The 25,756-nt window shown below is 35.9% G+C and overlaps 1 protein-coding gene across 3 annotated transcripts in view; it reads left to right on the top strand.

The window, feature by feature from the left end:
* Positions 1-25,756, top strand: part of CCDC91 (coiled-coil domain containing 91) — a 361,761-nt gene that overhangs the window by 302,795 nt on the left and 33,210 nt on the right. Inside the window, exon 13 of one of the 3 annotated variants that reach the window (XM_059402734.1) lies at positions 24,642-25,747. The exons of the other annotated variants lie outside the window; for them this stretch is intronic. Within the exon in view, the coding sequence (XP_059258717.1) occupies positions 24,642-24,752 (111 nt within the window). The 3' untranslated portion in view covers positions 24,753-25,747. Of the gene's footprint in view, positions 1-24,641; positions 25,748-25,756 lie in introns of those variants that run through there. 3 annotated transcript variants of the gene reach the window in all.

The raw sequence follows: 25,756 nt of genomic DNA, 5'->3' as shown, positions 1-25,756 counted from the left end.
GGCAAAATTCTTTTTCAGAGATAATTTTATATCTCCAGGGTGTGGCTTGGATTCAAAGGGTAATTTTTAAAAGGCAGATGGAGCTAATATTGAAACGTGTGGAGAAAAGAGTGACCAGAGGACAGGTTATTAAAAACCGCCTGAGTGAAGAGAGCCTCTCCATTCAGAAACCACCAAAAGGAGTCTCCATTAGGCCCGATTAAGCACTCTTTGTGAATCTGGCTGTTTCAGGACTTGGAGTATTATCTAGACTGATGGAGCAGTCCTGAATATTGCATTTCAGAGAGATCTCAACATGTCATTAACAAATGACATGACAGAAGCACAAAATGAGCAGTGCCAGAAAGCAACTAGGCCAGATTTCTCCCTGCATTACATCTGACAAAGTTTAGAAAATGAATGGTTCTCAATAATAACAATTTTCAGTGATAGAAATTAAGAAGCTAGACAGATTTTTTTCATGTTATTGTTATAAATTTCAAAATGTGTATAATTTTATTATACACTTATACCTATTATATCTATGTACCATAAAAATAAAGGCACTCTGCTATTCATTATTTACTGATGCAAACATCTATTTCACACGATACTGTATTTTATTGATCGATGGTGTACACTTAAAGAATATCGTAACTAGTGTACTGAGTACTTTACAAAAAACTTGCAGTTTCTTTTACTCATTTTAAATTCCTTGCACATAGGACACCTGGGTGGCTTTGTCAGTGAAGCATCTGACTCTTGACTTCGGCCCAGGTTACGATCTCAGGGTCGTGAGATCAAGTCCTGCATCAGGCTCTGTATGAGGCAGGCAGTCTGCTTACGATTCTCTCTCTCCCTCTTCACCCCCCCACCCCGCCATGCTTGTGTGTGCTCTCTCTTTCTCTCTAAAATAAATAAATGTCTTGTACATATCATTTTTGTGAAGACAAAAATACCATTTGTTGAAATTTTTGAAACTATAGTGTTTTTCCTAAAATATAATGGCTAAAATAATTTAGCCATAATTATCTCTTCTTGTTTTGTTCTTTATTCAGCAAACATTTAGTGAGTCCATATTATATGCCAGGTACTGCACTAGACCTTGGAGAGAAAGAAGTATTCACATCCTGTTTTCCTAGGGTTTTCTTAGGGAGCCTACCTGTAGTCAGGCATAAGGCTGACAGTAAACAAATGTGTGGTATTTGAGGGTGTTAAAATGCCTTGTGGTTCAGGGGGATGAGTTAGTGATGCAGGTGAAGAGCAGGTGTGCTGTCTTTTGGAGAAAGTGCATGGAAGCAGGCCTCAGTGATGAACTGAGGTTGGCACTGGGGAAGGACTTGAATGTACAGAGTGGCGAAGTCACGCAGTTATCTAGAAGGATCTCCCAGATGGAGGAAAGAGCAAGTGCAAAGGGCTGATGTAGAAGGGAGCTAGGCTGTATTTAAAAACAGTCAAGGAAGACAGGGTGGCTGGAACCAAGTGGGCAAAGGGTAGCCTGCAGGGCTAGACAGCGTCAGAATGTGCCTAGAGGAAGGTGAAAAAATTAGACTGATTCAGTCTGAGTTGTGAATATCTTTATTAAATGCTGCTGATGTGTCCAGTAAAATGTGGACTTGAAATGAACAGTCCTTAACTAATGTAATATCTCATAAATTCACATTGAAGGGACTTCAAAATTATAAGGTAATCTCTAGAAGGTGTCATATTTGTGATTTTAGAATTTTTTAAATTATAAATACATATATTTCAGGGAAGTAAAAGAGTGATCAAGTTTTAAGCATAAGATATATTGCTAGGATAAAAATAAGGGAAGGAATAAAAAGAAATAGTGTAAAAAATCCAGATTGTAAAAGAATACATTTGTTTGTTTTAATAAATGATGTGGAGTATTACAGGATACATCTAAAATCATAAATAATTGTTTTGTTTATGATGTCAACAGTTACGACACACTGGAAATTCCATCCTTTATAACCATGTAACTTACAGTAAGTTTAGTTAGCAACTTAAAAATGTGTAAGGGGGCGTACAAGACCAAAATACTTAGAGACCACTGAATCATACCAATTTGAAAACCGTGTCATAGGTTTGTCAGGTACTGATGTGTGGTTAGTTTTCTCTATTCCACGTGACATGGTGTATGAATAACCTTTATCAGCTATTAAGAAAAATGGGTATTTGGGGCCATATGTGTATCCAGGAAAGTAATACTGGGATGGGGCAGTTTAAGTTCTGTCCAAAGAACTCCTTGAAGCACATGGGTCAGTAGCATTCATACTTTCACCAAACTATTAAATATTGACCAAGAAGAAGATACTATTACTAATTTTGTCTTGCCGTGTATGATATTTCGACACTATTAATTAGTTTTGATGGCCCCAATACCATATTTGATTGGGAAATTATATCAGTGCATTTCTTTAATATCCATTATGCTTTCTTTATAAACAAAACACATGTCTACATGAAGCTTTAATCAAGTTACCTGCTTTTGATTATGGCATAATTCTACTTCAAAATATTTTCCTTGAGTCTCTTTTCCTTTTTTTTTTTTGAGATTTGTGGAATTGTAACTTCCTAGTCATACTTAAAATCAGGCATCTGTCTCTGTAATTAGGAGTAAGTTTCCAAAACAAATACTCTTTATTTTTATATTAAATTTTTTTTACTTTACTTTCTATTAATAGTTTGCTTGCCTGTGGGGTTATGTACTATCTTTGAATATTTTCTTCTAGACTAATTATTCTGGTTTTGTCCATTTGTCAAATAATTCATGATTAATTTTTCAGTAAGTTCTACTTAAAGTGTTATTGGTAACTATAGTTTTCATATTTTGATTATTGATAAATATATTTCTCAGTTCTACTTTTCCCTTTTTTGCATTACCAAAGATTATTGAGATGTATGTAATTAAAAATTATGTGGTGCCCTTATAAGAACTTTAGAATACAGAAAATATAGCCACTAAAAGGATCCTTGATATTTATTTAGTGTGCTCCCTCTCCCACTTACCTGTTTTGGATAAAATAGCAGAGTAATGAGAACCAGATCTTATAATGTTGCTTTGTAGTGATTTCTTTTTCAAATTTTATTTGAAAGGTGTTTCCTTAGCCTTTCCAACAACTTCACTATTTGATTTGAACAACAGATGTACTTTGTGGTCTTTATCACACACATATTTTGTAACAGTTTCTTTATCAAATCTTTTCTTTCAGGTCCCTATATTTCTGTATATTCTAGGACCTGAACAGTCTTTTATAGTATTATTCTTCCAACATAATTTGCTAAGGTTGATTTAAAAAGATAGCCTTCCCACAAATATTATTTTTATTAAATCTTCACCTTGTCTCATAAAATATTACACATTAATTCAGTGTGACAGTATGAGTATATACTCTGGAGTCAGGAACTTACATGTTCTAAATATGGTTTTACTACTCATTGTCAGGTATAGAACTTTTTGATATTTTAATTTCCTCACCTGTAATATAGAAGTGATGATCATAATTTAGTCAGTTCTTACTTTCCATTCTACTTCTGAGACTTCTCTGGAAATACTGTTGATCCTTCAGGAATGCAGAGGTTAGAGGTGCTGATATCCCACACTTGAAAATCTACGTATACAAATAAATACCTTTGGGCTCCCCCAAAATTTAACCACTGATAGCTTACTGTTGGCCTTATCAATAACATAAACAGTTGATTAGCACATATTTGTATGTAATGTGTACTACATACTGCATTCTTAGAGTAAGCTAGAGAAAGGATAGTATTATTAAGAAAATTATAAGGGGGCACCTGGCTGGCTCAGTTGAAAGAGCATTCAACTCATGATCTTGGGGTAATGAGTTTGAGCCCCACATTGGGTGTAGAGATTACATAAGCATAGATAAATAAACTTTTTTTAAAAAAGAAAATCATAAGGAGGAGAAAACACATTTGCAATACTGTACTGTAAAAAATCCACATAAAAGTTGACCCACATCATCCAAACCCATGTTGTTCAAGGATCAATTATATTAAATTAACCTGTTGAAATGAAGGAAGGAATGCTGAGTCCTAATATTAATACTCTGCACCACTTTTTGTGAAGAGTTTTATACCAGTGACTGTTGCATGTCATTAGCTTTTTTAATACAATGAAGCTTTGTAGAATGACCATCAAATAGTGAGATAGAGTCCCCTAAGAGGAAGAAATGCCAGTTATCTTTCTTTGCTTTCTAGAACTTAATCCCACTTTTTTGATGATTGCTCCACATGCTTCATCAGTCAAATGGAGCTGTTGTAATTCTGTTTCTTATCTATAGAATACATGTAGAAACTGTCCGTGACACTCCCCAAAGGCCTCAGTCCTTCTCCTGATGCCCTTAATAAACAAGACTCAAACATGTCTCTTCTTTTTTTTTTTACTAAGAATTTTATTTTTTTTACTTTTTTAAAAATTTATTATCAGCATAACAGTATTCATTATTTTTTCACCACACCCAGTGCTCCATGCAATCCATGCCCTCTATAATACCCACCACCTGGTACCCCAACCTCCCCCCCCCCGCCACTTCAAACCCCTCAAATTGTTTTTCAGAGTCCATAGTCTCTCATGGTTCACCTCCCCTTCCAATTTCCCCCAACTCCCTTCTCCTCTCTAAACTCCCCGTGTCCTCCATGCTATTTGTTATGCTCCACAAATAAGTGAACCATATGATAATTGACTCTCTCTGCTTGACTTATTTCACTCAGCATAATCTCTTCCAGTCCCGTCCATGTTCTACAAAAGTTGGGTATTCGTCCTTTCTGATGGAGGCATAATACTCCATAGTGTATATGGACCACATTTTCCTTATCCATTCATCCGTTGAAGGGCATATTGGTTCTTTCCACAGTTTGGCAACCATGGCCATTGCTGCTATAAACATTGGGATATGGATGGCCCTTCTTTTCACTACATCTGTATCTTTGCGGTAAATACCCAGGAGTGCAATTGCAGGGTTATAGGGAAGTTCTATTTTTAATTTCTTGAGGAATCTCCACACTGTTCTCCAAAGAGGCTGCACCAACTTGCATTCCCACCAACAGTTTAAGAGGGTTCCCCTTTCTCCACATCCCCTCCAATACATGTTGTTTCCTGTCTTATTAATTTTGGCCATTCTAACTGGTATAAATACAGAAAGGGAAATTAGAGAATCAATTCCATTTACTATAGCACCAAGAACCATGAGATACCTGGGAATAAACCTAACCAAAGAGGTAAAGGATCTGTACTCGAGGAACTACAGAACACTCATGAAGGAAATTGAAGAAGACACAAAAAGAAGACCATTCCATGCTCTTGGATTGGAAGAATAAACATTGTTAAAATGTCTATACTGCCTAGAGCAATCTATACTTTTAATGCCATTCCGATCAAAATTCCACCAGTATTCTTCAAAGAGCTGGAGCAAATAATCCAAAAATTTGTATGGAATCAGAAGAGACCCCGAATCGCTAAGGAAATGCTGAAAAACAAAAATAAAACTGGGGGCATCACGTTACCTGATTTCAAGCTTTATTACAAAGCTGTGATCACCAAGACAGCATGGTACTGGCATAAAAACAGACACATAGACCAGTGGAACAGAGTAGAGAGCCCAGATATGGACCCTCAACTCTATGGGTAAATAATCTTCGACAAAGCAGGAAAAAATATACAGTGGAAAAAAGACAGTCTCTTCAATAAATGGTGCTGGGAAAACTGGACAGCTATATGTAGAAGAATGAAACTCGACCATTCTCTTACACCGTACACAAAGATAAACTCAAAATGGATAAAAGACCTCAACGTGAGACAGGAATCCACCAGAATCCTAGAGGAGAACTTAGGCAGTAATCTCTTCGATATCAGCCACAGCAACTTCTTTCAAGATGTGTCTCCAAAGGCAAAGGAAACAAGAGCAAAAATAAACTTTTGGGACTTCATCAAAATCAAAAGCTTATGCACAGCAAAGGAAACAGTCAAAAAAACAAAGAGGCAACCCACGGAATGGGAGAAGATATTTGCAAATGACAGTACAGACAAAAGATTGATATCCAGGATCTATAATGAACTCCTCAAACTCAACACACACAAAACAGACAATCATATCAAAAAATGGGCAGAAGATATGAACAGACACTTCTCCAATGAAGACATACAAATGGCTATCAGACACAAGAAAAAATGTTCATCATCACTAGCCCTCAGGCAGATTCAAATTAAAACCACATTGAGATATCACCTTACACCAGTTAGAATGGCCAAAATTAACAAACATGTCTCTTCTTAACTATGGTTCAAGACTCCCTTAAAAAAGAATACTAGATTGAAAATTTTTACAGCAATCCATGAGCCGTTGGGTTTTTGGCAATCCCAGATTTAACACTACATCAGAAGAAGACTACTCCTGCAGAGGTATATCTAAGATCTGTGTTAGCATGGTGGTCCTCCTCTCTAAATATCATTCTAGCTTTTCCAAGTTTCTCAGTCAACAATCCAGGAAATGCTAGAAACACTTAATTCATTTTTATGTAAAACTCTCCTATCATGTAGAAGACTAGGTTTTTAAGCAAAATATGTATTTCTGTATATACTCACCATAAATTTAAAAATATACTTAAGTGTTTTCTTTGAAGGAATGAAGAGCTGTAAAATGAGACCACCATATAGCTAAAAGTTTTTTAAAAACTTAATTTTTTAGGATATTTTTAGGTTTACAACAAAATTGAGAGAGAAATACAGAGGTTTCCCTGTATCAGGCACATGCATAATGTCCCCCATAATAAACATTCCCCCACAATTGATAAAGCTATATTGACACATTATAATTGCCAAAATCCAAGTTTACACAAAAGTTCGCTCTTTGTGTTGTTATATTCTGTGGGTTTGGACGAATATATAATGACATGTATCTCTCATTATAATATACAGAATTTTTCCACTGTTCTGTAGTTTTGCATTGTACCTTTAGGTCTGTAATTAATTTTGAATTAATTTTTGTGAAGAGGTATATACAGTATGTCTGGATTCACTTTTTGGTTTGTGGATATCTAGGTGTTCCAGTATGTACCATTTGTTGAAAAGACCATCTTTTCTTAATTGTATTGTCTTTGCTCCTTTGTCAAAGATCAGTCCAACTATATTTATGGACTCTCTGTTTCTATTTCTGGACTCTCTGTTCTGTCCGGTTCATCTGTATTCATCTATTCTTTCACCTGTAATACACTATCTTGATTACTGTCACTTTAGAATAAAGCTTGAAGTCTGGTAGCATCAGTCCTCCAACTCTGTTCTTCCCTTTCAATATTGAGTTGGCCATTCTGAGTTTTTTGTCTCTCCATATAAACTATAGAATCAGTTTATTGATGTCCATAAAATAACTTGCTGGAATTTTGATTGGGATTGCACTGAATCCATAGTTCAAATTGGGAAAACTGACATCCTGACAATATTGAGTCTTCCGATCAATGGACTTGTTTCTATCCATTTATTTAGTTCTTTGACTTTATCATTTTTAGTTTTCCTTATATAGATCATATACATATATTGTACATAGAGAGAGATCTTGTATATAGGAAAGATATTAACTTTTGTATATTAACTTTGTATCTACAGCCTTATTAATTGCTTATTGGTTCCAGGAATTTTTTGTGTGTGAATTCTTTGAGATTTTCTAGAGTTGATTATATCCCTTTATAATAAAACAGACAGTTTCAGGTCTTCCTTCCCAATCTATACCTTTTGTTTCCTTTTCTTGTCTTACTGCACTAGCAAGAACTTGAGTATGATGTTGAAAAGGAATGGTTGAGAGGGGGCATCCTTGCCTTCTACTTTATGTTAGTAGGAAGGCTTTGAATTTGACACCTGGAGTGTGATATTAGCTCTAGCTCTAGGCTGTTTATAAGATTGTCTTTGTTAAGTTGAGAAAGTTTCTCTCTCTTCCTAGTTTGCTGAGAGTTTATCATGAGTGGGTATTGGATTTTTGTCAAGTAATTTTTCTCTGACCACTGATATGATTGTGTGATTTTTTTTTTTAGCTTATTGATTACATTAATTGATATTTTGAAGGTTGAACCAGCCTTGCATAGCTGGGATAAATCCCACTTTGTCATAGGCGTAATTCTTTTTATACTTTTTTAGATTTGATTTGCAAATATTTTGTTGAGGATTTTTGGGTCTATGTTCAAGAAAGAAAATGGTCTGTAGTTCTCTTTTCTTGTAATGCCTTTGCTTTTGATATTAGGGTTATTCATTCCTTACTGAATGAGTTAGGAAGCATTTTTTCTACCTCTATGCTCTGAATTCATATAACTTTTGACTCTTAGGTTTTCATAGAAGAGTAGTAGGTTTTCATATAACTTTTGACTCTTAGGTTTTCAAGTGATCAAAGACTATGATTGGATTTTTAGTTTGGCATACTTATATTTAATAAATTTTTAATGTATATGGTTAAATTCAGTGCTACTATCTTGGTATTCCTGGAGACTTTCAACTCTTCACTGTCTTTAATTTAGAAAAATCAAGATATACGCCACAGAACTCTCATTATTTTTTCCCTAAGCACAGTGATACCTATATAGTTAATGAGGTTGTAAGTCATTTGGATTGGTCATACCCCTGGACTTTCTATATGATAATAATCTACATTTGGTTTACCACCAACAATTTAGAGTACTTGATCATTCCATTCCCTTGCATAATGTCATTTGTTTACAGTAAAACACAAGAAGAAAGAGTCTCAATGCTTTGGCTGCATTAATTCACATTATAACGTAAGAAAAATGTTTAATGTACTGCCTGTATTGCCTTGTTTAACTGAGTCCTCAGGTAGTACGCTTTGCAGCAGAGAAAGAGCAGTTATCTTGGGCCCATGTTGCTACATTATATGGTATTCCAGGGACATCTCAATTGCAATGTGTACTTATGGATAACTTTTTTTTTTTTTTTTTTTTAAGAAAATTAGCCCCCCCCTCACTAATCTGCTTCCTAGTTCCAGTGCATTTGTAATGATGCCTGGTGAGGATTGGTTACATAAAACATTTTGAGTAATTGCCACATTTTCTTCTGAACCTTTCTCACCTACAAGTAGAGGTAAGAAATGGGAGCAAATACAAAAAAGAAAAAGCAAATACAATAGTGCTACTAGGTTGACAAGAAAAATAAATGGCTGAAATAGAAATGAAAGTTAAATAGCTTTCATACAAACCTCACAAATGTTTCTGGGCTATGGATCATCAATTTATGTAATTTCTACCTAAGTTGCCACCAATTCTGCTTTGCAAATTTCCCACAGATTTTTAAAGAGAGAAAGATTGTTGGCCTTTTCTTATTTTCTTTTAATAGTACTGGATTGTCCCATTTTTTAGAAAAACCTTTAACATTGTAGCAGGGCATAAGTGTACTCTCTTCTTAGTAATAGAAATACAGTATATGATTGGGGGATGGGTTTTTGAGTCAAGATTTCCTATTTATTAGATGTGTAAATTTAGGCAAGTACTTAAAACTGTGGGCCACATTTTAATCATCTATAAAATGGAGATAAAAATAGTGCTTATTTCACATAAAATTGTTATGAGAATAAAATGATTTAGCACATGTAAAGTTCTTATAACATTAACTGGCATTTTAGTTATTAATACTATTTATTGTTGATGTAAGTTTTCCTAGTTATATGGTTTAGATCAGACTCTCTCTGGTACCTATACATATATATGATTCTTGAAGTATTTTTTTAGTTTAAATACCATTTTGTTCCAGAAGTAATTCATGGAAAGTAAATAAATTAAATCATATATATATATATATATATATATATATATGAATACACACACATATAGATATATATATTCTATTAAAAATCCTGCTTAATGGTAAATGAGCATCAAAAATGAGTGTGGGGGCACCTGGGTGGCTCAGTGGGTTAGAGCTTCTGCCTTTAGCTCCGGTCGTGATCCCAGGGGCTCTCTGCTCGGCAGGGAGCCTGCTTCCTCCTCTCTCTCTGCCTGCCTCTCTGCCTACTTGTGATCTCTGTCTGTCAAATAAGTAAATAAAATCTTTTTTAAAAAAATGAGTGTGAAACTGATAGAGATATAAAGGAAAAGTTGCATTCACAAACTAGAAGAGTGAAAAAATAAATAAGACCTAAAAATGTTGAAAAACATATAATGGGGATGGATTCTAAACTATAGTGATAAAATTTTACCTAATGAACAAGTTCACTTAGGATGTCTGGAGATATAAAATTCCTAATCAATTTAAAATTGTGAACATTATGTATAAAATATGATAGTTTTGTCTCTGGGAAACTCCAACCTGATGCTGCAGATTAACTCTGATAAGCAGCCAGCACTCTGTGACATGTACATAATTATATTAAATCTCCATCAGAGGAAAAAAAGATACTTGCCAATGAAAGTTGAATACATATATGTTCAGGTGATCACTACAATCTGATCATTGTGGTGGTTTTATTTTTATTTTTTTACCATTCATATACTCTAGAAATAACGGCATCAGTAAGTCCAGAGGTAAGCTGTTTAGAGCTAAGATGGAAGCTTAACAGTCATAAAATGATTCTGATCCTTCTGTCTTTGTACTTTTTCTATCTTTAGCACAGGCTTCATTTTCAAGGCTACAGAATAGTAGCTAGAGCTCCAGTAAATACATCTGTGATGGAGGAAAAAAGGAAAAGGGGGAAAAATTAAAGGAAAAAGAATTTGGGACAAGTGTATGTCCCATTTTTAAGGAACTCTCCTAGAGATCCTATCCAGTAACTTACACTCCCATCTCTTGAGCTACTCCTAACTAGGAGTCTTGGGAGTGACGGCTTGAGGATGTTGTGTCGTTCTAGAACTAAACTGGAATTTTATGGGTAAGAAAAATGGATATTGGAGCGAGAGCTCACAGCTTTCTGCTGTTTGGTGGGTGTTTAGTGTTAATTATTTTTCAGCATCTTCTATTTGAGCAGGTGCTATTGCCATTTTTAGGCACTAATATCCAAGTTTAGCTTTCCTAATTGAAAGCCAACTTCCTTTACTTGTTTACAAGAAGGAGGATGGTGAGGGTTTTCTTATGTTTCTTGATCCAGCTGGGAGGCAGCAAAGGGTTTTAGGAGGACTGACTTTATGTTTTCCCACTTGGTTTCCTCAGTAGGATAAATCTGTTTTAAAATGTGCCAGACAGATGGTATTTTTTCCGTAAGGCTTCAGTGATCAAGTACACACCATAAAATCATGAATGAAGAGGAGGGGCAGTCCTATATATTCAAAATGAGAGAAAAAAGTCTATTCAAACTAACTTCCATTTGATTAAATGGCACTTTATTCCATTGGTTTGATTTTGAATACTGAGGATTTCCTACTGGCAATCAGATATGCATCACAGCTCTGTAGTATTTCACACTTGGGTATTTGACTAGTTGTATGAGTAGTAATGGAAATGTAAAGGTAAGCAAGTGAGGACTGTCTTAGTCTCCAAGGTGCCGCAAGGTGAGATCCATACCATACATTGATTGTCTTTATTAATTACATTTTCCTTTTCTTTTGTTATGGACCTAGCAGGAAGTAGTCTGTTGTTTTTATATATGGCCACTGAAGTTTGTAGACTAAGGCAATGATTTCTTATATGATGCATTTATTGTGCTGGCTTTTCTTTAAACACATCTGTTGCATTTTCAAGGAGCTATTTGTATATTAATATAACAGGAACCTTCCTGAACCTACTGTTTAGGAAGAGAAGATAACTACATGTTTTAATGACTTTAGGGCTTTTGGCATCTTGACAGGTTTTTGCATGAGTATATGCAATGCAAGAAACTTACATATTTTATCGCACAGCAGATATTATGGCAAGGACCCGAGTCATAGCTGAAGTCCTTATCTGAGAAGTCAGTGTAGTATTGTGGTTCAGAGAATAGGTTTGTATCACACACACCTGGATTTGAATCCTGGCCCTGCTGCTGGGCCCAGCTATCTGTCTCTAAGCCTCACTGTCCTCATTCATAGAGTTCCAAGAGAATAAAAACGAGATAATACATACTTTATGTTTCCCAGTGCACTTACTGTAATCTCCCCACCTTGAGTGTGGGCTGGACTGAGTGGAATTGGGTTATGAAAAGATTGTGGCTTCTGTCTTGGGTGCTGTCCCGCTCTCCTGATGTGCTTTTGATTCCTCTCATTCTCTGGTGGATTGCTTGCTTTGGGAAGTCAGCTGCCTTATCATTAGGCAGCCTTGCGGAGGGACTCACAGGAGCTCTGTTACAAATGGAGATTTTGAGGCCTGTCAGCAGCCACTGAGAGAGGTCAGAAGCAGGATCTTGCCCAATTAAACTTCGACTTGACCACAGCCCACCTAAGAACTTGGTTGCAACCCCTACATAGGCAGGGGCCAGAGGCACTCAGTTAAGCAGCACCCAATTCCCTCACCCACAAACCATGAGTTGATAAATATTTGTCTTTTTGTTTTAAACTACCAGACTTGGGGTGATTGGTTACACATAATAGACAAATAATACAACACATAAAGAGGCTCACCTGTGCATGGCAGGTGAACAAGAATCTCAAAACAAGGGGCGCCTGGGTGGCTCAGTGGCTTAAAGCCTCTGCTTTTGGCTCGGGTCATGATCCCAGGGTCCTGGGAACACATCGGGCTCTCTGTTCAGCAGGAAGCCTGCTTCCTCCTCTCTCTCTCTCTGCCTCCCTCCCTGCCTACTTATGATCTCTGTCTGTCAAATAAATAAATCTTTAGGGAAAAAAAAAAGAATCTCAAAACAAGAAAAGTTGCATTCACAAACTATGTGCATACTTAATTCAACGTTACAGGGTTATTGATCCTGCACTGTAAGTCATCTTCAGTATTTGTTTGCACAGAGCTCCAGAATAAGCCTTGAAGACAGCCACTTGCCTGCTTTTGTAGATTGACACATGTAAAGCAAATGTTATCAGTCATCTGAGATTTTAAGATAGGATGGGGAGACAGGACCCAAGAGGTCATGTAATTCCTTCTTCTGCTTCAAAGTAAAATGAAATTTATATTGCTGAAGGTCAAAACAAAAGAGGACATAGATAATAATTGGCAGATATTATTCCTTATATTGACACATAAGAATTGCTAAAATCTTTAAAAAGATGAACTGGTAAAAAATACAAGAGTTAGTGTTTGTTACTTGAACATTTCATTACTTAACAGTATTTCTTTAGGATCTTTGTGTTTATTTACTTTATAGAATGTCATCCTGCAGACTGCAATATTTGCAGCAACCCAGTTCTTGAAAAAATAATGTAGGAAAAAAAGGTTGTTTCATTGTTTGGGAGCGTGTAACAAATTGGATGAAAAAATTTTATGTGGAATGTTATATTAAAATCAGTTAGTCTGCCTTGCCAGAATCAATCCATCTTATATTTGAGATAAACACTTTCCTTGCCATTGAACTCTAGAAAGTAGGATATGGAACTTATTAATGGGTAAATATAACCGTATGGTTTAAAGGCCTAAGACAGAATTTCTGCACAACTACTATTAGTTTTATCTACCTTTACCTTCTTTTTCTAAAATTTCCCTCAATCTGTGGCTTCCCCTTTTTTTTACATTGTTTTGGAAATTTTCAGACTTAGGAGTAAAGCAGTTGTTACCAGAATCATTTTTTTCCCCCAAATTCATTGAACTTCACATATGGAAGGTCATATTATAAAGTCTAGTGCCTGCTACCAGATAAGTAAGAGTAAAATTTTACTTACTACCATAGGGCATCCTTTTCCAGCCAGCTGTTTGCTTTAAGATCAAATAAGGTTGTATTCTAAGGTGGTTTGCCTGCACATCAGAGTCTGGAATGCATATTGGTTTATTCTGTCCAGATGATTTAGCAAAAGCTAAAATGAATATTCCCATTTCCCAGTGGATTCTATGGCAGTTTGAGATAAAAAGGCAGAACTGCCCAAATATGTAGAACTTACTTTAGATGATTCAAAAACAGAGAATTTAGTTACCCTAAGACATCTTAAAACAAAATAAAACAAAGCCAAAAAACAATCCTTTAGTTGTGGCTGATAGGGTTTAAGACTCTTTATACCCGTTTCTCATTTACTCTAAAAGAGCATCTGTAATTCATCTTGTGCATGGTAGAAAGTTACACAACTTCTTTATATGTTGACATTTTTAACTATATAAATAGATAGATTTGAAGTACACTTTAAAGTTGAAAAGTGTTCTCAAAGAGAAAAGGAGATGTGAACTCTGGATTGAAAGTCTTCATGGGACATGAATGATGCTCTACCAAGGTTCTGCTAAAGAAGCGAGGCCTACATTTTCCGAAGTTCAAGGTTGAGGCAACTGGCACTGCCTTAGTTAAAACCACTGCCCTGACTCTATTGACTCTTTTAGAGTCAGAGTTATTCTAAACATGTATTTTATGTAACATTATTATCCTGAAGTTGGTTCAAAGTCTCTTTCAATGTGATTTACAATAATGCCATAGTTGTATTCCCAGAGAGGAGATTTCATGTCTAAACTCAACCTTTATATACAATCTATCCCTCTTGCAATCAAATTTGCTTATCTGAAAATATAAAGAAAAGAGTATTTTAAAAGAGAAACTGTTTACGGTTAGTGAACCAGTAATAAAACAGATACCATAGGACCTCCATTAATGCAACTAGTAATGTTACAGATAAGTAAATTTTCTTAGGCTAAAGTGATGAGAAGCAGAATTGGAGGATATAGGAAACAAGTAAAGATGATGGTGTTTAGAGCAAAAAATGTTTAAGTGCCACAGAATAAAAGTAATCACCACTAAGAATAACTTGGTCTTCTTCAAGTCTGTCAGGCCTTATTATGATGATTTCATAAAACATACCAGACGGTTACAGTAATGTTTGCATGTTAAGCTTTAAAATCAATCCATAAGGACGCCTAGGTGGCTCAGTTGGTTAAGCGTTGGCCTTCAGCTCCGGTCATGATCCCAGGGTCCTGGGAGCGAGTCCCACGTGGGTTCCGTCCTCAGCGGGGAGCCTCCTTCTCCCTCTGCCTGCCATTCCCCCTGCTTGTGTTCCCTGTCTTTCTCTCTCTCTGACAAATAAATAAAATCTTTAAAATCAATCAGTCAATCCATAATCCACTTCCTTCATGTGTCCATTAAGGCTAAGAGTGGTAATGTTATCTCACCCAGAATGGTTCTTAGCACCTTTTAGGGAGGAGTCCTAGGAGGCACTAGAATATACTTGATACATCAGAGGGTTTCTTAAGCAAAGATAAACTCAGGTTAATATATTTAAATATATTTTTTAGTTGTAGGAAGACATTTAAGATTGTGAAATTGGTCTTTTAACCACTCAGAGGATCAATTTTCCACAACTATAAAATACAGATACTAGACTAAGAAGTCTCAAAACACCTTTCCACTAAAATTCCATGAATACTCATTAAGGGGAAACTCAATCAGTATAGTGTTCTTCCTATATTTGTAATTTTTTTTTAAATTTTATTCATCTATTTGACAGAGATCACAAGTAGGCAGAGAGGCAGGCAGAGAGAGAGAAGGAAACAGGCTCCCTGCTGAGGAGAGAGCCCGATGTGGGGCTCGATCCCAGTACCCTGAGATCATGACCCAAGCCGAAGGCAGAGGCCCCAACCCACAGAGCCACCCAGGCGCCCCGTGTAATTTGTTTTGAGTCTACAGGAGTTCTCAAGAAATATTAATTTGTGGGGCATTTTCCAAAGTATGCTTTATGCACACACATGCACACACATAATAACAAAGTTTAAGAAGGTGGAGAAATGTTACTATGTACTATAGCCATTTTAGCAGTTCACAATGCTTATGAGCATAAAAGCGCTGAGAAGTTATAAAGAAAAGAGACCTTTTTTAAGCCTGCATTTCTCAAACTTACTTGATTAAAAAGCCTTAAAAACACACACACACACACACACACACACACAAACAGGGCGTGTGCTACATAGAAATAGTGCTTTATACATTGTGGGAAACACTACTCTGGTATGTAAGGACCTCAATGATTTGGAAAAATCACTGTTAGTAGTTTCCTAGGGCTGCTATAATAATACCACAAACTGGATGGCTTAAAACAACAGAAATTTATTTTCTCACAGTTCCAGAGGCCAGAAGTCCCCCAAATCAAGGTGTTGGAGGGGCTGTGCTGTCTCTGAAGGCTCCAGGGTGTGATCTGTTCTGTGCCCCTCTCCTAGCTTCCCGTGTCACTGGCAAATCCCATGCATTCTTTCCTTTATAGCCACATCAGCCTCAGTCTGCCTCCAACTTCACATGGTGTTCTCCCCTGTGTCTATTTCCGTGTTTCTCTGTCTCTTCTTAGGACACTAAGGATTAGATTTGAAGGCCATCCTAATCTGGTATGACCTCATCTTACATCTTAATTATATCTGCAAAGATCCTTTTTCCAAAGGAGGTGACATTCACAGGTGTGGGAGTTAGGAGTTAAATATATCCTCTGGGGGGACACAGTTCAACCCATCACGTTGATTACCCCCCAAACCTCATATCCCACTGCTCCTTGACCAGGCCATTTGTTAGTGTGCACCAGGTCTTAGTTTTCTGACCTTTTCTTTTATCTACATTCATTCCACAGATTAAGGCCTTTTGTGCTTTAAATGTCTTCTCCATACAGATGATTTCCAAATCCGCATCTCTCGCCCTGCCCTCCCTGCTGAACTGCAGTCTTCCATCCAGAATCTGCCATATCTGATAGGATTATACAGACTAACCCTATCCAAAACAAAATTCTCATTTTCCTAGGGCCACCTCACTCCAGCTGCAGTCCATCACCAGGAAATGGCAATATCCTTCTGAGAATCACCTTTGTTTCTCTATTCCTTTTACCCCCACTCCTAATCCCTCAGCAACCCAAGCTCATCCCGTCTCAGATACCTTCCCAGGCAGAGTGCTGCGGAGCTCACACTGCTGGCCGTCTGGCTGGTGGTCTGCCCTTCCCAAACCGGAAGTCTCCTCAGTGGGGTTTCCTCTTCTGCGCTCGCCCCACTACCGTCTGTTGCCCACAGTAACAAAGTCGCTCTTTCTCTAAAATCGAGTATGGTCACAGTCCTACTCCAAACTCTCCCGTGTCTTCCCACTACCCATAACGTCCGCCACACTCTGAGCACTGTCTGCTTCTCGGATCCTCCCTCCTTCTCCCCCTGGCTCATTTTGCTCCATTTTATTACATGGGTTGCCAGTCTTCAGTCACACCAGATCTGAACCCACGTTTTGGACTCCGCCTTTGCCGTTCATCTGCCGTGCAATTTTCTTTCCTGATGCTTTTTTTTTTTTTTTTTTTTGGAAACAATTTTATTTATTTGTCAGCGAGAGAGACAGCACAAGCAGTGGGAGTGGCAGGCAGAACAGAAAGAGGGAGAAGCAGGCTCCCCAATGGGCAGGGAGCCAGAGGCAGGGCTAGATCCCAGAACCCTGGGATCATGACCTGAGCTGAAGGCAGACATTTAACCACAGAGCCACCCAGGCACCCTTTCCTGATGCTTTTGTATGGTTCCATTCCTCCCTTATTCCTTTCAGCTCTCTTCATTACCACCCTGTCCATGTGCCTTCCCTCTTCATCCTACCTCAAAATCTCTCCCTCTCTCTGTCAAAGCCTACTTTGTTATTTTTAAAGGACTGATCTCTACCTGAAAAGTCATTATTTGTTTCCTCAAACTATAGTATAAATTATATAAGAAAGAGACTTGTCCCATTCATCACTGTATTTCTAGTGCCTGAAATGATGTCTGGCACGTAGTAGGTGCTGGAGAAATAGTGAATAAATGAGGGAATGAAAGAGTGTTTGAATACTTGTAAGCAGACTTTCTCCACTGCATTCAGGTTTCCTTCCTCAGCGTCTCTCAACAGTCTTTGTTCTTCTAATGTGCTTTCTTAAAATTTCTAATACATCTTCTCTTTGTCTAAGGAAACGCTCTTGATACTCTGAGCTCCTGTTCAAGCTGCACCTCCTTGACGTTTGCACTGCTCCCTTCCTGCCATGATCGCCCCCACCCCGTGTATGATCTTCCAGTAGATTCTCTCTTTACATAAGAGCACCTGCTTGTTCAATTATTGCATGTGTGTCTCTCCAAAGAGATTAAAAGCTTCTTAAGGAAAAGGACATTATAGTATACCTTTTTTGCTCAGGTCTCAGAGCCATAATGTAAGGATAGGGGTCAATCTTGACTTTTTTATTGATTAGCTGATTGACTAATTGAATGCCTCAATCTCAAACTTGTAAATGAAACAACAGCTTGAGGGTTTCTTGGAGAGAGGTGTATACAGTCAGAAAAGAGAAGCATTCATATCCAAATACACCATTAAAAGGTCAGCACTATAATAAATAAGTAACTGAAGAACTATTCCGTTTCTTATTAGACGGTAAACAATCTTTCTTACCCAATATGTTGATACTAACTGGAAAATCTGTCTGAGTAATTACAGTTTCAGATCATCATACCTTTCCTCAGTGCTCAGGAAAGAGCTTGTTAGTGAATGTAAAAACCAAACCCATAAAGGTTACTACTACTAAACTGATAACATTTGTTTATGAAATCACTTTCCATCAGTGAATTTGATATCCATTCTAGCTTTTTTAAAAAAGTAGATCACTTTTTAAGCATAGTTTAAAATATGGTGGAGGGCAGGCTGGAAAAGTAACATTGATAGAAGTCAGCTTAGTACTTTCACATCTCTTATGTGTCTTGTTGGTAGAAGCCCCAAAGATAGTGAAATCACAATTAGTACTAAGTGTATTATATGTATATATAATATACATAAAATATATATTATACACACACATACGATGTATCAGATTTTCTGGGTTGTAAACAGTGTTCTTAACAGTTCTTAAATAAGCCATTTTTGTTTGTTACTGATTTTGAATTGTGCTATTCAGACGTATATAAGTTCACCATCCATCATATTTGTATTTTGAAATGAAAGCTAAGATCTAGAGATGTTTTTCTTCTTTTGCTGTGGCATAAAATACTAACAGGTAAATCTAATGCAGGGAATTACTAGAAATTCATGTGTTCTTTTCTTTTTCTCCTAACCTTATTAACTTTTAGCAAGTAATATGCTTTGCAATGGCTTTTAGTAGTATACAAACTGAAATGATGCAAAGAGGGAAGAAAGATTTATAAAGCCCAGGGGTCTGTTTCAGAGACCTCAGAATTTCCAGGGTGGGTGGTTTTTTTTTTTTTTTTTTTTTTTTTTTCAGCTGAAGCAACAGAAAATGGAGGGGAAAACAAAGCAGTTAGAGCTACTTGGTTAGGAAGAGATTGTAAATCCCATACCCAGAAATGCTTGCCACCACTACTCTAGACATAATATTGTCAGCACAAAGTCATAGAATACAAATCTTTGACTCACTTTGAAGTGAAAGCCACAAACACAGGACTAAGCTCCAGTCTTCAAGGGGCAAAGAAAGTTGAATACTTTGCCAAAATTCTTCTTGCCTCAATAAAGGATAGTAAGGTAATGCCTAATAAAACAGAAACTGTTGAAATTCAGGAATTTTCCAAGAACATCAGCTTGATGCACTCATTTCAGAGAGAGGAATCCGCCATCTTTCTAAGAGAAAGGTCTCAAGTGTTCCTCTTCACAGACAGGATTTTTGTATCATGTCCAGGAAGGACGCGCCAAATTGGAATTTCAGCTCTGTGATGGCCCAAATTATCTTCCTTCCCATAAAGGATCAGTGTCAACTTATTGCTCCTTAAAGTGTTGAGTGCCTGTTGATTTAGTGGATTGTTGACTTCAGACAGTTCTGGGGAGGCATGCTGAAAGATGTGAAGTGAAATTTGGAGCTGCCTAAACCCAAAACTAGTATGTCCATGATCTTTTTTTTTTTTTTTAATATTTTATTTATTTAACAGAGAGAGATCACAAGTAGGCAGAGAGGCAGGCAGAGAGAGAGGGAGAAACAGGCTCCCCGCTGAGCAGAGAGCCTGATACGGGGCTTGATCCCAGGACCCTGAGATCATGACCTGAGCCGAAGGCAGAGGTTTTAACCACTGAGCCACCCAGGCGCCCCTGTCCCATGTTCTTCTAATCCACTAGTTCCACAAGCAAAAAGAGAGAAGTGCTTGGTATACTTAAATAAATCTATTAAACCTTTTTGCATATTTTTGCATATATTATATATATATATATATAGGCAGGAATATATCCCTGCTTTTTAAAAAAATTACAGAATATTCATTCTGAGCACACAAATCCAGGTGATTATTGTCACTTAGCGACAACCACAGGTGGCTTGTTAATTATGTGAGCTTGTGCAATAGGCCCTCAGGAGAAAAGTTTCTCTTCTGTCTAATATTCATAAATTCTAAGATACTCAGTCAACTTTTATTTTAATACAACTCCTAATTATTCTAGGGAGCTTCTAGAAGACTTTGAACTATTAAAGCTAACATTTATGATATATGCACATGAGTTATGAAACATATTTGTAAAGCCCCCTCAGAATGAATCCAGATGTCCATCTGCCTGACACCATACTCTATATACAACTCCAGATACAACTATCCTCATTTGTGATTGCATAATTTCCTTGCCTCAAAAACAAATATTCTGTTGCCTATTGATATAACTCGAAATAATACATTTCTGAATTTTGCTTGGCTTTTGTGCTGTATGAAAAAGTGTATCAGACTATCTGTAGTCTCACCCACTTCCTTTTTAAATTCAGTTTTATTACAGATGGTCACTAATTTATATTCTTCTGAAATATTGGTGTTATGGTTGGTAATGTGTTTGTTAATATGTGATACATTAAGATTTATTGTTGAGTTGTAGTAATTAGACCAGCATTATATTTGTGTGGTGATAGGTGAATTGTCTAGTGGAACAGAACAGGGAGCCCAGAGACAGATTCTTGCCTACATGGAAACCTGATTCATCACGGAAATAACATTGCAGGTGACACAGGCTTTGGCTTAGTCTCTGTAAGATCTAGCTTAGGTGTACAGAGGTCTGTGTTCAAGGATGCTCATTACAGCATTGGTTATAATAGCAAAAGATTAAGAGCGATCCAATAGATATTTATTTATTTATTTATAATATTTATATTATAATTTATTTATATAATATTTATTCTATCAAAAGAATAATTTCAAATAAATAATAAAATATTTTATATATATGTATATATAATAATAAATGCACAGAGGAAAAGTATGCAACCCTTTTAAAGAAGAAAACGGGAAACTCATCCTCTCATATACTTGCACATGGGACAGATAGATTTGCATCCCCACTCTGGAAAACAATTTGGTATTATCTATCACAATTTAAAATATGTAGATCTTATGATGTAGAAATTTCACCTGTTGGAATCTGTCCAAGAGATACCCTTGAATATCTTTTGAAGGGAGTGCACTCAGGTTGTTAATTTCCGTGGTGCTTCAAAAACAAGACAAAACTGGAACAAATTTTCATGTCTATCAGTGGGGAGAACGGCTACATCAAATGATGGAATACAGTCAAGTAATTTCTTAAAAATGAGATGGGGAAAGTTCCAGTAATGGCAGTTGGAACAATGCGATTATGTGAACCCTCCCATAGTTAACAATTATAAGATCAGGACCAAATATTTTTAAAAACCCATCTTTTAAATGCTTGAAACCCTCCAAAAGTACACAGAAACCACTGGGAATGGACTGCAACTGGTATTAGTACCTTCTTCTGTTTTATTGAAATTTGGACCAAGTGTAAAATTTTAAAACTACAAATATTCGTACTTCAATTTTTTTTCCCTTTCCTACTTATCTTTTAGACTAGGTCAAACATGTTTTCACTTTTAGAATTAAACATGGATCTGTCATTTCCTGATAGATTGCCTTGCTCTGGTTGGTTGAAGACCTCTTGATTCATCAACGTCAGCAAAGATTTATTGAGTGTCTAACATGTGTCAGACCCTCTTCTAGATGTGGGGTTACAGTCATCAGCAGGACAGACCAGATCTCTGCTCATTTGGGGTTTATATTCTAATGAACTGTCTTGTTTAATAGACATGTGGAGGCGAAGGCATATATTCCCCTGAAGGTATCATCTGAAAGAAAAAGGGGAAAAAAGGGAGGAAAAACGATAAACAGAAATCCTATTTCTGTATGTGTATGTATATGTGTGTGTGTGTGTATGTGTGTGTGTGTATATGTATCCCAAACTGTTAGAATTATATATATATATAATATAATTATATATAAATTAAATATGATTATGTATATTCTATATATAAAATTATATATTCTTTCTATAAATTATAAAAATATATATTATATATTATTTCTATAAATCATAAAATATATAAATATTATATTATATATAATTATATGTTATTTATAATTATATAAATAGTTATATTTCTATCATATTTATATAAATGTATATTATGTATATATATATATTTATATATAGAGAATATATATATATATATATATATATATATATATATATATCCCAAACTGTTAGAATTGAAAGGAGTCTTACTGGTGTTCAGTGTTTTACATGAGCATTTTGCTAAATGCATTTTTACTAACTAATTTTTAGGACATTTCAACATTTTAACCTTCCAGTTTTTCAGTCATTTTGGATATCAGTGGTTTATAGAGGTGGAATTTAACAGAATTCTTGTTTGTATTGTTTTTTTATGTTGGGGAAAGCTTATGGGAAGATTATGTTAGCTTTTATATAAATCTGACAAGTATATACTGTGAGAAGGAATTTTCTTGCCTTTTTTTTTTTTAAGTTATTTCATTTTTCTGTAGCCTGTAGGCAATGTGTTGTCATTGGTTATTTTTACACCATGGGCAAGTTGATTTTTTATTGTTTTAAATAAAAATAAAATAAAAAATAAAAAAAATAAAAATAAATTGTTTTTTATTTCAATTCCAGTATAGTTAATATACAGTGTTCTGTTAGTTTCAGGTGTACAATACAGTGATTCACCGATTCTGTACATTACTCAGTGCTCATCACAGGAGGACCACCCTTTAATCCCCATCACCTATTTCACCCATCCCCCAGTCTACCTCCCCTCTGGTAACCATCAGTTTGTTCCCTATGGTTAAGAGTCTGTTTCTTGGTTTGTCCCTCTCTCTCATTTTTTTCCCCTTTGCTCATTTGTTTTGTTTCTTAAATTCCATATATGTGTGAATTTACATGGTGTCTGTCTTTCTCTGACTTACTTCAGAGTAAGTCAGAGAAACATTATACTCCCTAGCTCCATGTGTGTCATTGCAAATGGCAAGATTTCAATCTTTTTTATGGCTGAATAATATTCCATTATTATATATATTATTCCATTATGTATATAAAATATACACACACCACATCTTTATCCATTCATCAATCAGTGGGCACTTGGGCTGCATCCTTTATTTGGCTATTATAAATAATGCTGCAATAAACATACAGGCACATGTATCCCTTCGAATTAGTGTTTTGTGTTCTTTAGGTACATATTCAGTAGTGTTCTATTTTTAACTTTTTGAAGAACCTCCATACTTTCTTCCATACATTTCCAAACGTCTCCTACCAATTGCATTCCTACCAATAGTGCATAAGGGTTCCCTTTTCACCACATCCTCACCATCCCTTGTTCTTTTTTATGTTGTTGATTTTAGCCATTGTGACTGGTGTCAGGTGATATCTCCTTGTGGTTTTGATATGCATTTCCCTGAAAATGAGTGGTGTTGAGCATCTTTTCATGTGTCTGTTGGATCATGAGCAAATATTTTAGGGCAGAAGGGAAGTTAGAAACTTAACTTGATGTATTCAATAATCCTTACCATCCAGAAAGTTCTTAATTATACGACTTTATTATTAACCTTTTGTTCACTGTATTTGTTATTGATACATTAAAATAGTCTCTTAACTCAGCAGGAAGATCAGGTCAAATAAGTTTCAACAGTATCAAGTATTTCTTAAAATACACTTGTCCCAAGCACTTTCTCTAACTTCAACTTCAGGACATGGTCTCTTCACTTTTTCTTAATTCTGCTAAAGTTTCTGCATAATGTAATTATGCTGTATTTTTGTACTGTGTATTTCTTTTGTTTTTCACATCTATAATATTTATATGTTCTTTGTGGCTATTTAGTCTGTATATTCATTAAGAACTGACATCCTTATATCTTTGCTTTCTGAAATCACTGTGACTGAATTTAGGCTATTTTCTAATAACTGAATACCAATATCAATTTTTTAAAAATATTTTATTTATTTGTTTGATAGTGAGAAAGAGAGAGAGAGAGCACACACACAAGTAGGGGGAGCAGCAGGCAGAGGGAGAAGCAGGCCTTCTGCTGAGCAGGGAGCCTGACGTGGGGCTTGATCCCAGGACCCTGGAATCATGACCCGAGCCGAAGGTAGACACCTAACGACTGAGCCACCCAGGCACCCCCCAATATCAATTTTTAAAATTATAATGAGCATCATCTCACTTTAGCTGTTACAGGCCAGAATTAGTGACTCCATTGTCTCCGAATGTAAGGCACTATTTGATTTTCTACATCATTATCTCAAGTTTTCTCTAGTGGGCTTCGGTGGTATAATATTCTTTATCTGTCAACTAAGTGTATTTTTTTTCTCTTTTTCTCTCTCTTTAAAAACAAACAAACAAAACAAAAAACAAAAAACCAACAGCTTGATCAAGTCATCCGCCAAAGAAGCCTGTCCAGTTTGGAACTGTTCCTCTCTTGTGCTCAGAAACAGTTAAGTGCGTTAATAGCTACAGAACCAGTTGACATTGAATAAAGAGAACATGACAAGCTAACCCACACTGGCAGTGGATAAATCATTGGACCTCCAAAATACATGCTGTGAAGTATAAAGATGCTTTTGTTTTCCTTCCAAACCTTGGAGAATTGATTTCCATTTCAAGGGTAAACCAAACCAATATTTAGAAGAACTATCACGAGATCTAACTTATTTTCTTTTGTTTTCTCCTTTACATTTACTGTCATTTTCTTAGGAGTAGTAGTTGTCATAGTGCAGCAATGGAAAGTATGATGTGACCTAAAAGCCGTTGAAAATTGCCATGTTACCAAAAGCTAATTAAACTTAATAGCCTCCGGTGGCCTATTATATTGTATTTGGCAAAAAATAGTAACTATCTTTACTTAATGCTTCACAGTGACCCTTGATAAGAGTCTAGAATGTAATCAGACCTTTATTTGATTTTGAGGATAGAAACAGCATGGACTTCAGCATCATTTACTTATCTATATAACTTCAATGTAAAACACTGATATGACAAAGAGTCATTCTGATATTACCAGATCCCTTTTCTGTAGTGGGATCTATGTGTTTTCACTGGTAGCAATTAAAAATACTGAACATTATTATATTAATTCAGCTTAGATCTGATGTACTGCCTAAAGGGGTATGTGTGTGATATATGCTTATTTTCTGTTTCTGTTCTTCAAAGCCACTATAAATCAGTGAAATCATTTTTCTTATTAATCATTATCATGAACTTAATCTCCAGAAATATAATAGAACTTAGCCATTTTTAGGAATTCAGGTTCAAATATAAAAGATATAAAATCCTTTCCCAGTACTTCAGAATGTACTTAAATCATGAGTAATGTACTTTAATGAGAAATCATGAGTTTTTTTAACATCAAAACTAAAATTCTGTCATTAAAATGTATGCAAATATTTTGTTTTGTTTTCTGAAATGCTTCTATTTCCATGGGCTTTGTACTTTTCTGAGATTTCTCAATGTAATAAAAAGAACTCCAAAAATGTATGTGGTT

This window comes from Mustela nigripes, chromosome 6, assembly GCF_022355385.1.
Source record: "Mustela nigripes isolate SB6536 chromosome 6, MUSNIG.SB6536, whole genome shotgun sequence".
NCBI classification, from domain to species: domain Eukaryota; kingdom Metazoa; phylum Chordata; class Mammalia; order Carnivora; family Mustelidae; genus Mustela; species Mustela nigripes.
Note: the sequence above shows the minus strand (reverse complement) of the source record. Positions and strands in the feature narration are given on the sequence as shown.